The sequence below is a fragment of the Sarcophilus harrisii genome, chromosome 1 (assembly GCF_902635505.1).
Source record: "Sarcophilus harrisii chromosome 1, mSarHar1.11, whole genome shotgun sequence".
NCBI classification, from domain to species: Eukaryota; Metazoa; Chordata; class Mammalia; order Dasyuromorphia; family Dasyuridae; genus Sarcophilus; species Sarcophilus harrisii.
The window spans coordinates 675981429-675995886 of NC_045426.1; the positions used below are offsets into that span (position 1 = coordinate 675981429).

General features: G+C 34.2%; 1 protein-coding gene across 3 annotated transcripts in view; it reads right to left on the reverse strand.

Annotated features, from left to right (window-relative positions):
- Nucleotides 1–14458, reverse strand: part of SFSWAP (splicing factor SWAP) — a 108148-nt gene that overhangs the window by 24512 nt on the left and 69178 nt on the right. For all 3 annotated transcript variants that reach the window (XM_031948386.1, XM_031948388.1, XM_031948387.1), the window contains exon 13: nt 12653–12843. In XM_031948386.1, coding sequence (XP_031804246.1) covers nt 12653–12843 — 191 coding nt within the window. The remainder of the gene's footprint in view (nt 1–12652; nt 12844–14458) is intronic.

Sequence of the window (14458 nt, forward strand, 5' to 3'; positions counted from 1 at the left end):
TGAAATCTTTTGTGTGGTCCCTTTCCCTGATGCTGCCCCTCTTTGGGAAGAGGCCCTTATCAACTGCATCAGCCTGCTGATCTGCTTTTACAAACCCTCCTTATTCTACTTAACTGCCAATCATTTTTTCCTAACAAGAAGTTCATTCTCCTACTTGACAAATTCTAGGATCCCCTATCATCCAGAACCCTTTGTTTGGTATTTAAAGCCCTCATAACTTAGTCCTCTCCCCTCCACTTTATATTTCTACCACATACTCTTTGATCCCATGTGCTTCATCTCTAGGCACTTTCTCTGGCTGTCCCCCATACCTAGAATGCTCTCCCTCCTCATCTCCTATCTTTCGTCATTGCTGGATTTCTCCAAATTCCAACTAAGATTTTCCCTGCTACAATAAGCATATCTCAACCCTTATGAATGCCAGTCTCGTCTCCCTGTTAATCATTTCCTATTTATCCTGTTTATTCATTTTTTTTTTTATTGTCTCCCCCATTAAGTCAGGAGCTCCCTTAAGGTGAGGACTGTCTTTTGCCTTTCTTTGTATCTCTTTTTATCTTAACACAGTGCCTGACACATAGAAAATACTTATTAAATGCTCACTCACTGGGTGATTTTAGACTGAAATATATATAGTTCCACCTGGCATGAATAACATGTTTAACTAAGTATATACTTGAAAAAATGAAAATGTATTTTAGAACAGAAAATTCTCAGGATAAAGTTTATAGATTTTATAAAACATTTTCACTAATGTATCTGTAGGGAGAGTGAAAGTTTAGTGTACAGATAGCTTTGGAGTCAGAACAATCAAGGTCAAAGTCCTGGCTCTGACACATACTAGCTGTATAACCCATGCCAAGTCCCTTAGTATCTCAATGCCCTAAGAGTTTCCCTAAAAAGTTCCCCCTTTGGGGAAGGAATCAATCTGTAGTGGTTTCTTAACATGGAGGTTTTTTATGTCAATGCAATCATAATCCCCCCCAAAATCTTGGCAGGGGTGGGGGTGGGAAACAGGGACATCAAAGATGTTTCACCGAATAATTCTTCAGTGTTGGACATGGAGGAAAAAAAAGCTTCAGCTCTTTGAAATCTTTCTCCCATATATCAATTTCCTTTACTGCATACTCATTAAAAGCCTGTATTGCTAGACTGACAACAGATATGTAAAAATGAGCATTCAGTTGCAGGCCCAGTGTGAAGTATCCCATCTAGAGACAAAGGAAGTAGAACACCAGGAACAGTGCTGGCTACCTTGCTCACTGTGTGTAGGCAAGAAGGTCAGTCCCCTTGGGGACCTGTGGGTGTTGCTAATTCCTAAAATGGGGGCAAGCATCTGCCTAGATGATTTTTAAGGGATACTCCCTTCCAGCTCTAACATACTTTGACCATATGATTCTAATTGACATTCCACAAGGAGGTCTACATTTCATCTTTGTCAGGGAAACAAAAAATTTACTTATAAAAAGTGATTAGGTTCTGTTTTCTATTAATGTGATAAAGTATCATTTATGAATCATAACAACACTCTGATGATTATTTCTCACCAAGGAATGAACTTAAAATAAGACACATTCTGTTTTTAAGGTAATTACTACAAAAGCAAAAGGTAGACAGCCCCCTAAACACCTTTATATTAAAGATAAAAAAGGTCATTCCTCAACTTATTCTAAATGAATAATTTTAGCTACAGTCAATTAACCAGCACACACCTCAAGACATTCTAAGAAATCTGCAATTTATCATTTTGTGCCTCAGAGAATTCTGCTGCAAGGTTTATTTAAAACAATTCCAGGCAGGCAGGCACTACAGGTTTGTCCTTCATTTCAAATTCTGTCACTTCCAAGCTGGTGTTTCATAGGAATTGAAAAAAATCAGATTTATCCATCTATAATTTCCACTATGCTGATTCTGACATTTCCCTTATTTAAAACTGGGGAAGTCTAATTTGAGAACAAGAAGAACAGATTAAAGCGTGGAATCTGTAAATTAGAGTTTGATAATTAATTTGTACTTCCTATTTCTCTATTTAAATATGTATTATTACAAAGAAATGCCCAAAAAACATTTGGATAAATATAAGCCATGCGATTCATATTATACCAAATTGTAACCAAAATTACTATTTTCAACTGTTTTGAGCCTATTTTTGGAATATTTACAAAACACACTAAAATAATGCTAAACTTGTTTGACGAATCATAAATAGTTTGAGAATTATCACTAAAATTAACAACCTATACAGGAAAAAACTGGTTTACAAGCATATGTATTCAAATTAAACTAACAATTTTTACTATTTTAATGTGATATTTTTATTTTAAAAACTTCTCTTTTGAAACCTTTGAAGCCAACTCCTCAGATTTTTTATATCAAACTTATCATTTAGACTAAAAGTGACAAACATATAAGAGAATGAAACATAAGTGGTAAAATCTATCACTCTGAATAGGCTAAAAAAAAAATATCTAGTTAAGCAAACATTTTGGTAACTGATCTGTTCTATTAGCCATACGTGGATTACCTATATATATAGAGAGAGTACAATTCTAGTATTCTAATAGGACCTAGAACAATTCTAGTATTAGAATGTGATGTTCCCAGAGGAAAGATACTGTGTTTTTGTCTTTCTCTGAATTACCAGTCCTTAATTGAAGAATGTGTGGCACAAAATGTGTATTTATCACAACATGCTTGTTGCCTGCCTGCCTGCCTGCCTGCCTGCTTATGATGCTAGGTACTGGGGTCACAGGCAAAAATAAAATAAGCTCATTGTTCTATTGGGGAAAATTAACATGAACAGAGACGTAATCATTATTGTGACAATTCTTCTTATTGATAGTGATGTATTTGACACAGGAATCCAGAAAGGTATGGCATCTAAATGTAGTTTGCAGGGCTTCTGGTATGGGGGAGGAGAGGAAGCATTGAGGACAAATACCACATATAAAAAACTTGTGGCACACACACAAATACATTCAATTACAGTGCACAGAAATACAGATGTACATGGCTTTAGCTACATAGCTAAAATGGTAAATATATTTCATTATCTGCAAAATGGGGATAATATTTGAAATATCATCTTCAAAGAAAGATTGAGAAAATTCCTTATAATACTTAAAGCTATAGCTATTATTTGAGTAAGGGATCTTATTATTATACTAACTAGTTTTTATGGGATAACGATACAATGTTTTCTTTGCTGTTTATGTTTGGAATTTTTCTGTTTTTAAACAAGGGAATCAGTCAAGATTTTCACATAACAGTAATCAAGATAAGGGGGTGGAAGGGAGAAATAGGTTCCACTAATTCTATCAAATAAATGATCTGATATTCTACACTTAAAGTGAAAACAGGATTTTTATGTATGCACTTGAATCTTATCATTATACCAACTTGGAGCAGGTTCTATCTGTGTAGCATTCCCTCCCTCCCTTCTTCCCTTCCCTTCTTTAAAGAATAATGGTTATTTATAGAACTATTCCTTGTGGAGATTTTTGGCATATAAAATCAATAACTGACCCAGCTATTGGGATAACAGTTCACTATTAAACAAAAAAATTGGGAAAATTGGAAAATTGTCTTGAAGAAACTAGGTTAACAACCAGCATCTCACATTGCATACTAAATAAGCTCCAAATCAGTATTTAATTTATACATACTAGGTGATATCATAAATTAGAGGAGATTAGAGGAAATTTTCTGTCAGATTTGGGATGGGAAAGAGTTTGTGACCAATAAATGACAGAAAGGGTTCATAAAAGTCAAACAGCTTTGATTACATAAAATTAAAAAACCTCTGCACAGAGCCAAAGCAGTTAAAATAGAAGAGGAACAAAAAATTAGGTAAAAAATATTTGCAGCATTTTTCTCTGATAAAGACTTCAATTCTAGGATATATGGAAAATAAAGCAATATTTATAAGAATAAGAGCCATTCCCCAGTTGAAAAATAATCAAAGGATATGAATATGAAGTTTTTAGAGGAAGAAATCTAAGCTATCAAGAATCATGTGGGGGAAAAAACTCTCTAAATCACAATCAGAGAAATAAAAACCAAAATAAGTTTTGAGGTAATTATTGGCACCTATCAGACTGACAAAAAAGGCAAATGACAAATGGTGGAGGGCTTGTGGGAAAACAGCCACTTCAACACATGGCTAGTGGAGCTGTTAACTACTTCCAACTATTCTGAAAAGCAATTTGGAGTTATGTAAGACCTCTCCTCCTCCCCCCCCCCAAAAAAAAAACTGTACTAATATACTAATAGTATGACTATTAAGTCTGAACCCCAAAGAGTTTAAAGAAATGCACAAAAATATTAATAGAAGTTTTTTTTTTTTTGTGGTGACAAAGAATAGAAACTGAAAAGATGCCCATCATTTGGGGAAACAAGTTATAGCATATGAAATATGATTGTGGTATAAGAAATGATAAAGGGTATGGTTTCAGAAAAACCCCTGGAAGATTTGTATGAATTGACACAAAATAAAAATGAACATAACCTGAATTTATACAATAACAATATTGTAAAGATAATCAACTTTGAAAGACAGTATGTAGTCAGCACAATGATTAACCACAACTCCAAAACTCACTCACTTTCCTTCCCCTTCCTTCCCATTCTTCTTCTTCATCATCACTATCATCATTTTTTGGCCATTGCTAACTTGGGAATTTGTTTTGTAGAACCATACATATTTGTAATTAAAAAACAACACCTAGAGGCAAATAGTTGGTGCAGTGGATAGAGCACTAATCCTGAAGTCAGGAGGACCCGAGTTCTAATCTGGCCTTAGACACTTACTCAACCTTAATTGCCTCAGCAAAAACAAAAAAACAAACAAACAGAAAAACACTAACCAACCAACTAACCAACCAGCCAACCAAACAAACAAACAAACCACACATCCAAATAAATGACTAATAATACCTCAATAGATGGGGGAAGGGAATGAGAAAGGATAATTCAGGACTGAAAACAGAATTAAAAGCAAACTCCAACAATTGATTTTGGGGACAAAAAAAGTACACAAGCATAGACTTGACACATTATTCTAATAGCAAATAGCCTCTGTAAAGACAATAGCCATATATTAAAAAAACAAAAACAAAAACTAATAGTTTGAGAACTATAAACATATATACAACACCAAAGACATTTATATTATTCATCTGTATAATTTAACACTAATCCTTTGCAACATTTTCACTCAAAGAGAGGGTGAAGTTGGTGCGAAACAAGCATGTGGAAGTGCTGGATAACATACACTATCTGAAGCTGAGCTTAGGTGTGGGGGAAAAACAAATCATTGGACATGGAAAAAACTATTTGAATAACAAATCTCTCCTAGCTTTCCTGATACCTCTCTGACCAGCCCTTCTGTCTCCTTGTTAGATCCTCCTCCAGATCATGGTCTCTACTAGGTGTCCCTCAGGTTTCTGTCCTGCCTACTCAACTCTAACCTCTTCACTTTGTGATCTTATAAGTTTTAATTAACATCTCTATAGGAGGATGATTCTCAAATCTCTCTCTCCTACTCTAGTCTCTCTGCTGACCTATTTCCAATCTCTTATCAATAAATGCCTACTGAATATCTTAAACTCAGCATAATCCAAAATCATTGCTTTGCTTGAAAACATACCTTTATACAGTCTCATCATTTGATTCCCTGAATAAAGAACTTAAATTAACCAGCTGCTTCCTTGAGAAAACAATCTAAAATGTTTAAGATAATGTCTCTCACTCAATTTAAATGTTGAATCAAGCTTAATTTATGAAATTTTGAATTTAACTGCTAATCTAAAAAAAATTTTTTTAATGTGAGTACTTTGAAATATAAGTTCAATGGTCATGCTCAAGACTCCAGTCTAACCATCTTTTCTTTAGCTTCTTAAAGTATCTTTTTGAACTCTAAAAAGAAACCAGATCAGTAAGAAACTGTTTGAAAAGCTTGTAGGAGAGCATGATAATTGCTACAAGTATTGACCAAAGGCAAATTATTCTTCTAGCGATAGTCTGAGCTGCTATTTTTTTTAATGCCAAAATGAAAATGACTAAAATAAAAATCAGCAGAAAAAGAAGAAGACTATAACAAAGGCTAACTTTTGAAGAGAACAGTGAAATATTGTAAAAGTTATAACACAGCAGCAAATCATATTTATTTATTCTCTCACCACAATATGGTATTTGTCAACTAGTAAGCAATAAAAACTAAGAAGAAATATTTTCTGCTGTAAAATATATAATGCTGAAAAATAGATTAACCCTTATTTCAGAGAAGAAATATAATGGTATTTATCAAGAAATACCATATTAGCTGCAAAACAGGATTAAATAAGAAAGACTTCTACTAAGTTCTTGTCTTTTGTGAAACTTCATTAAATTATGAAGTAATTTTTCCACGGATGAACCCCTTGAAAAAAATGTGTTGATAAATTTTTTATTATTGGTTTCCAAATACTTCACAGTTAGGTTATGATTACAAATGAAACATTTTTTGGTGTTTAGAAAGCTAGAAGATGTATTTATTTTTTGCAGTTCCTCCCAATTTCCTACACTGAAATTGGCTCAAATATGATAGTCACTCAATTGTACTTAATTGCTACCATATCATTTCCTTTTTAAAATTTTAGGTGGATCTACATTATCAACACTTAAATGCTTACTTCAATAACTGATAAGCTCTGGGCTTTCAACAGTGTAGGTGTCACTTCCTTTAATGGAGAAGACAATTCCTACACATCTTAGTAAGATGGCTTTATAAGTGGTTATTGTTATAGACTTTCCCAAAGACTGAAAGCAAAACAGCCCAGTTCTCTTCACAGGATTAAAGGAAATAAAAAAATAAAAAATAAAAAAAAAAAGGAATACCAGATTAGGAAATGATCACAAAATTCAAGGAGAAACTATAGTGAGCTGATGTCTTCATAAAGAGATTATCTAGAAAAGTCTGGGGGCTCAGGGGCACAGCCTGAAGTTCTTGAAGCTACATACATATTTAGGGCAGGGAGACTACAGCCTGGGCTATGCTATTCTGTGCCTCTGGCCCTGAATCGGGGATCAGAAACCAAAAGGCTTCAGACAGGGAGGACAATGATGTCCTGGATCACACTATGACCCAGACCCTAGATAATATCAATCAGTACTAAAGAAAGCCCTTCAGAAGAGCAAAAAAGCCCACACCAAGTTCCAATTCAGGAAGTCAAGTTGGAAGAATGAATAAACAGAAGAAAATGCCAATAGAGAAATATTGCAGGCTCAGGGAAACCCAAGACACAAAGTCAGAAGAGATTAACTCCCCATCATCTACAAAATAACCAAATATCTAAAGACAAGATTCTCTGACTTAGCGAGATTAGTCTTAGAAAAGACTTTTGACAGCAAGTGTTCAAATCATTTCTAGTCTGGTAAACCTATCAGAGTTTACTTTCTATCAGCTTTTGAGATAAGTTTTTATTAACAATTAAAATATTCGAACATGAAAACTTTGGACAGATTTGTTATCCACATGTATAGGCTTATCATGAATGCAGCGTTTTTCCTATATAACATAAATGACTCCATATGAAGTAGGACAGTGATTTCAAGACTAGTTTCTACAGATGAAATATTCTAAACTACTGACTCCTGATACAACAAAGAAGAATGATTGATCAATACTACAGAACTGTGGGATTTAAGAAATGAAAAATTTCCAACAAGTACATTATCAAGTTTTCATTATGGAGAACAACCAGAAACTATGCATCTTGAAAATACTATCCAATCTCAATGTGTCTGATCTGGTAAGTTAACCAAGAAAACTATAAGGAGGCTTAAGAAAACTATGGAAATATGGTCAAGTTGCTAGGACTGGGTTCAGGATTAACTCTACCACTAACTAGTTGCAAGCTCCTTTATACCTCTATAGCCCTCAATTTTTAAATCTGCAGAATAAAAGGATAATTACCAGATGATACTTTAAGGTCCCTTATAGCTCTAAAATACTATGGTTACTGTGATTCCTTTAGGTGTATAAAATTTCATTACTGGAATTCTCTAAAGTTAAGGATAATATATAACCTCAGAAACTGCATTACACTAAAAATATTTTAGAGTTTGTATATTTATTATAGCAACTTCCAACTTAATTACAAGTATTTTTGTTGAAAAGCAATTAAAGATATTTATCACCATCTGTTACTAAAATTCCATTTCTGTGGGTATATTTTATTAGTTATAATCTATGTGATTATATATCCAGGAGTTATCCAAATGATTTTTTTAAGCAAGCAAAAAAAAATCTTTAAAAATATTTCAATATAATATTTATGTTCAGAAAATCAGAAAGATGGGAGAAGTCAGATGTTAAGTACTGTACAAAAGGAGATGAAGTATTGGAAAATATGGGGGAGCACGGGGGAAAATTAGATAAGACAAAGAAATGAATTAAAACCAGTTGTGGTTAAAATTCAATGAAAATATAATTAAAGCATCTCAAGTGTAGGTTCTACTACATAAGTTTTCAATGCTCAGAAATCATCCCCTAAAAAGCTAAGAGTGAAATATTTATCTTAAACAACTGAAATACAAAGGAACAGAGATAAATGAAAACAGAACATAAGTGGCTTGCGATAAGCATCCCCTAAAACTAAGAGTAAAATATTTGTCCTAAACAACTGAAATACAAAGGAACAGAGATGAACACAGGACATAAGTGGCTCAAGATAGGCAAGTGCCTTTGTACTGGGGGGATGGATGTATCCTGGCAAGTATTGTCATGGAAATTTGTGGAGAAGAGTGGGATACTCAAGAATCCTGAGTAGTAATTTAAGAGATAAAAGATTTATCATATACCTTTACAACATACACTTAATTTCTGTTTCCCTTCATTTCAATGGTATAGGAATGTTTACATAGGCACATGTATATGCCAATTCTGGGCAACATCATTAGTAGAGCCAGGAATAATTTTCAAAGAAGTATGGCTTATCTGGGAACAAGATGGTACAAAGAGAAAATGCTGCCACACTTCAGGTTCTGAACTCTTATGATAGATACCTGCACCTAGTTTAGTCTTTTGGTGTCATTTATGTCATAATTTTCAGGGCAGGCAGATGGCGCGGTAGACAAGTGCGAGGTTAGAGTCAGGAAGACTTCAATTTAAATCCTGTCTCACACACTTCCTATATATGGGACCCCGAAGAGTCACTTCACTCTCTTTACTTTGATTTCCTCATCCATAAAATGAGCTAGGGAAGAAAATGGCAAATTACTCCAGTATCTCTTCTAAGAAAAGCCCAAATGAGGTCACAAAGAGTTAGAAATGACTGAAAATGAGGGGCAGCTAGGTGGATAGAGCACCAGCCCTTGAAGTCAGGAGGACCCGAGTTCAAATGTGATCTCAGACACTTAACACTTCCTAGGTGTGCAACCTTGGGTAAGTCACTTAACCCCAAATGACTCAGCCAAAAAAACAAACAAACAAACAAACAAAAAAAACAAAACAAAACTGAACAACAACAAAATGTCATGTTTTAGAAACCTTCCTCTTGAGGCTTCATAGAGCTACTTAATGATAGCTCTGCATTTTAAAATTAACATAAGATTAATGCTACTACAGATGCCAATATAACTTGTATTCACTAATTTAAAAATATTTTTAAGAATATTTCCTTTCTTTGGGAATGATGAGAATTGTTATTTTTACCTCTCACTTCAAAAGAAGCACTAATTTTTTGTACTTAACACCATTTCTAAGTTTAGCAACCATAATTCATTCTAAATTCAGTTTAAATGCAAAGTAGTCCTTTGATTGATTTTAATTCTGAGTACTAGCTTCTTTAGTCATTCTAGAATGTTAAAGTGCCACAGTTTTATTGTAATGATTTACTGATATGAGGATAATTATGCTCTGAAATGAAAGTCTGGTCATTTTCTATCATCTTTTGTCATTTAAAAAAATTGCTAGGTCACAAAAATGCTTCTAAGCTCAAAAGGTCCCCTGATATTCTTGAAATACAGTTAAAAAAGAAAAGTTGGACTGCTTCAAATTCAAAACAGCAAAAAGTTCTAAAACCTCAATAGTCAGCAAGACAAGAAGAGAGAACATCATTTTATTTGGTTATTAATAGTGGACCAAAGAATGATAGATTTAGAACTGTCTAACCTTTTCATTTTCTCCTATATGTTATCCCCCCAAGTAGAATACAAGCTCTCGAGGCAGGAATTATCTTTGTCTATTCTATGTATTCCTAGGCAGCATTCCTGTACAAAGAAAGAGTTTAATAAATGCTTTTTCATTCAATCATTTTTCCTGTCCAGGGAACCTTTTCTTCAACTTCCACAAGTTTCAACTATCATCAACCCTCAAAGTTCAACTATGGTGTCTTTGAAGATGATTTTCAAACTTACAAATCAGACCACCTTTCCCATCCTACGTGTCCAAGTGAAATCTGATTGTTCCATAAGTATATCAATTCCAGTGATGTCTAAAACAAAACTATCTTGCCTACACATACACATAACCTTTTCCCTACCTTTCCAAAATTTGAAGGAACCACTATGAATCGAATCACCTTCCTACTTTGGCATTAAGGCTACTACTACTCCAATAGGCCACTTGGAAATCAAGAGACCAAAGGAAGGAGTTAAGGTTGTTCACACAGGTTGGGACACAGATGATTTCCTTCCCTGGTTCCCATTGGCCTCTTGGCAGCCTGCCCAATTAGAATATAACCTCCTTCAGAGAAGGGAGTCTCTAAATTTGTACTTTTCTTTTCTTATCTTTTTTGCGGAGGCAACTGGGATTATTTAACTTGCCCAGGGTCACACAGCTAGGAAACGTTAAGTGTCTGAGGCCAGATTTGAACTTAGGTCATCTTGAATGCAGGGCTGGTGCTCTATCCACTGCACTACCTAGGTGCCCCAATTTGTACATCTCTAATTGTATTCTCCATGCTTAGACCAGTATTTAACTGTATGTACTCAATACATGCTTTTCATGCATTCATTCATTCATTCATTCATTCCCCACAGTTAACCAGCTGACAAACCTTACTGGTTATATCTCTGAACACCTCTCACAACTGTCACAATTTTATTTTTTAATACTACAATTACTCTATTTTAGGCCCCTATTAATTTTTGCTATTAGTCTCCCTGTATTTTGCCTTTCATACAGTTACTAAAATGATATTCCTACAGCAAAGTTAGATCATTTCATTCTCTTGCTCAAGATGCTTCAGTGGCTTCCTATTGCTTCTAGAATAAACTAGAACCTTCTTTAATACTTAAAGCTCTTCACAATCTTGTTCCAATCTCTCAGATAATCATATGTTACTTTTCCTCCTAAACTCTAGAAACATTGCAGAGGAACTATCTTATTTGCTTTTCATATTCATGATACACTATTTCCCATTCTAAAATCTCTGCAGAAGCTGTCCTGTACATATTAGAATATCTAACTCTTGGAATTCCTTTGGGGCTTTAGACAAGGACCATCTCATACTAATCCCTCCCTCTAGTTGTTAGTGGCCTATCCACAAAATTCCTTTCTTATTTATGTGTTCACATTTTGTATTTACTTATGTATGTTATCCTGTTCCCACTCCCCATTAGAACAGTAGTTCTTTTAGGGCACAGACTGTTTCATTTTGTCCCTTTATTTCTATTGCATAGCATAAGATATGACAGATAGGAGGGCCTAAAAAAATTTTGAAGATTTGGAACAATGTCCAAAAAGCTGTCAGACTGTATACTCTTTGATTCAGCTATACCGTACTAGGTCTATATTTCAAAGGAAATTTTTAAAAAAGGAGGAAAGGACACACATATACAATATTCATAGCAATTTTTTTTTGTGATAGCAAAGAAATGGGAACTAAGGAAATGTGCCTTTGGCTAAGGAATGGCTAAACAAATTAAAATATAACATGAATGTAATATAATATTATAGTGCATTAGAAAAGGATGGAGTGAATTATTTCAGAAAAACCTATAAGACTCATATGAATTGATGCTCAGTGAAGTGAATGGAATCAGAAGAAAAAATTACACAATAACAAAACCACTATAAGAGAAACAATTTTGAAACTCTTTAAGAACTCTGATCAATTAAATGAGCAACTCTGATGGCACTAATGATAAAGTCTGCCACCTGCCCCTTAAAAACTGAAAGTGATACTCAGAGTGTAGAGGAGACACATATTTTGATTTTGATTTCTTTTTAATGGGGAAAGGGGAGCAGGAGAGGGTAGATTCAAGGTTTGTTGAAAATATAGAACAAAAATACTTATTCAATTTAAGATGAACTGTTTTTGTTATTGGTAACAAAATAAGGTATTAGCCAATATTCATCACCATTATTTCATCAATATGGTTGACATTTGGTTAACACAGTCTATTGTTATATTACATGTAAATATATACACTAAGTACACACTTAATATGTCTAGATAAAAAGTATTTACAGTCGTCCCTTAGTTGCAGCTTGAATCTGTCTAATTTTAAGGACAGAAAACAGACCTGAGTCTAAGACTTTCAAACTAGCTAGAAGCATGAAGAGGTCAGAAGACCACCATGAGGTGCTAGTGGAGAAAACAAACAGTAGTGGGATACTGACAATAACATCAACAGCACCATGCAGACACAACACTCCCTCACAGCTTACCTCCACACCAAAGGGATGATCATCCACCTTCCCAGATTCTGCTTCTGACATGGGGTTTTTTAAAGTCTGTAAAAAGAGAGCCGCTTTTCTTTTCCGCTCGGCCTGAAGCTGTTTTTCCTTTGACTCCTTGGAGGCCTGGGCCAGCTTTTCTCGGGCAGCAGCTGCAAGCCGATCCTCTAACTTTTGCTTTGCTTTGGAAACAAACAAAAATATGGGCAATTTACAGCAAGCCATCTTAGAAATGTAATGATTTTTTCTTTTGTCTTTTCAAAATTTTATTTCCCCCATTTAAATGTAAAAACCAAATTTTTTTTGGGGGGGGGAGGGGGGGTTAGACATATACATTCTTCTTCGTTTTAAATATTTCCTTATGAATCAGATTGGGAGAGAAAAACCAGAACAAAAGGGAAAAAAACTATGAAAGAAAAAACCAAACAAACAGAAGAAAAAGAAAAAAATTCAACAAAGTATATGTTGATTTACGTTCATTCTCCATAGTTCTCCCTCTGGATGCAGATGGCGTTTTCCATCCAAAGCTTATTGGGATTGCCTTGGATCACTGAACCACTGAGAACAACCAAGTCTTTTATACCAACTACTGCACAAACTTGTTGATTTATACAATATTTTCCTGGTTCTCCTCGTTTTGCTCAGCCATCAGTTCATGGAAATCTTTTTCAGGTCTTTCTAAAATTAGCCTGTTCATTATTTTTCATATAACAATAACACTTTAATACTTTCATATACCATAACTTATTCAGCTATTCCCCAAATGATGGGAATCTACTCATTTTCCAATTCTTTGCTACCACTAAAAGAGTTGCTACAAACATTTTTGCACATGTGAATCCTTTTCCTTTTTTTATGATCTCTTTGGGATGTAGACCCAGTAGACACACTGCTGGATCAAATGGTATATACACAATTTTATAACCCTTTAGGCATAATTCCAAATTGCTCTCCAGAGTGGTTGGATCATTTCACAACTCCATCAACAATGCATTAGTCCCAGTTTTCCCATATTCCTTCCAATACTTATCATTATTTTTTCCTTTCATATCTTTTCTTATACTTGGTTTTTAACCAAAAAAAAAAAAAAAAAAAGGAAACGGACGCCTATAAAATAATGTACATTTAACAAGTGAACTTCAGTACAAAATTTGGTTTTTCTCTCTATAACAAAAACTGAAAGCTAGCAAATTCTATCTACTTCACCTAAATGCAAAGACATATTTTTTTTTAAAAAATATTTTCAAAAATTCATTTGTTTATCACATGCTTTTTGTGAATTCCCTATTCCCTCCCTCCTTTCCTCACCCCCGGGAAGGGAAGCAACACAATATATCAATTATACATATGAAATAATACAGAGCATTTTCCCTTATTAGGTATAGCTTTAAAAAACAACAAAAATAAAGCAAGTGAGAAAATTATACTTCAATTTGCACTCAAGAATTCATCTGTTTTTTTCTGTGGAGGTGAATAGCATTTTTTCATCATAAGTCTTCTGGTACTGGATCATTGTATTGATCAGAATAGTCAAGTTTTTCAAAGATGATCATCATTATAACATTGCTATTAATGGCCCAATGATCTCCCAATTCTTTTCACTTAACTTAGCATCAGTTCATGCTTTGCCATGATTTTCTGCAACTACTCTTTTTTGTCATTTCTCAATGTACAACAGTACTCTTGTCAAAATCATGTCACAACTTGTTCAACAATTTTTTGATTGATGAGCACCCTCTTATTTTCCTATTCTTTGCTACCACAAAAAACTGCTATAAATATTTTTGTACGTATAGA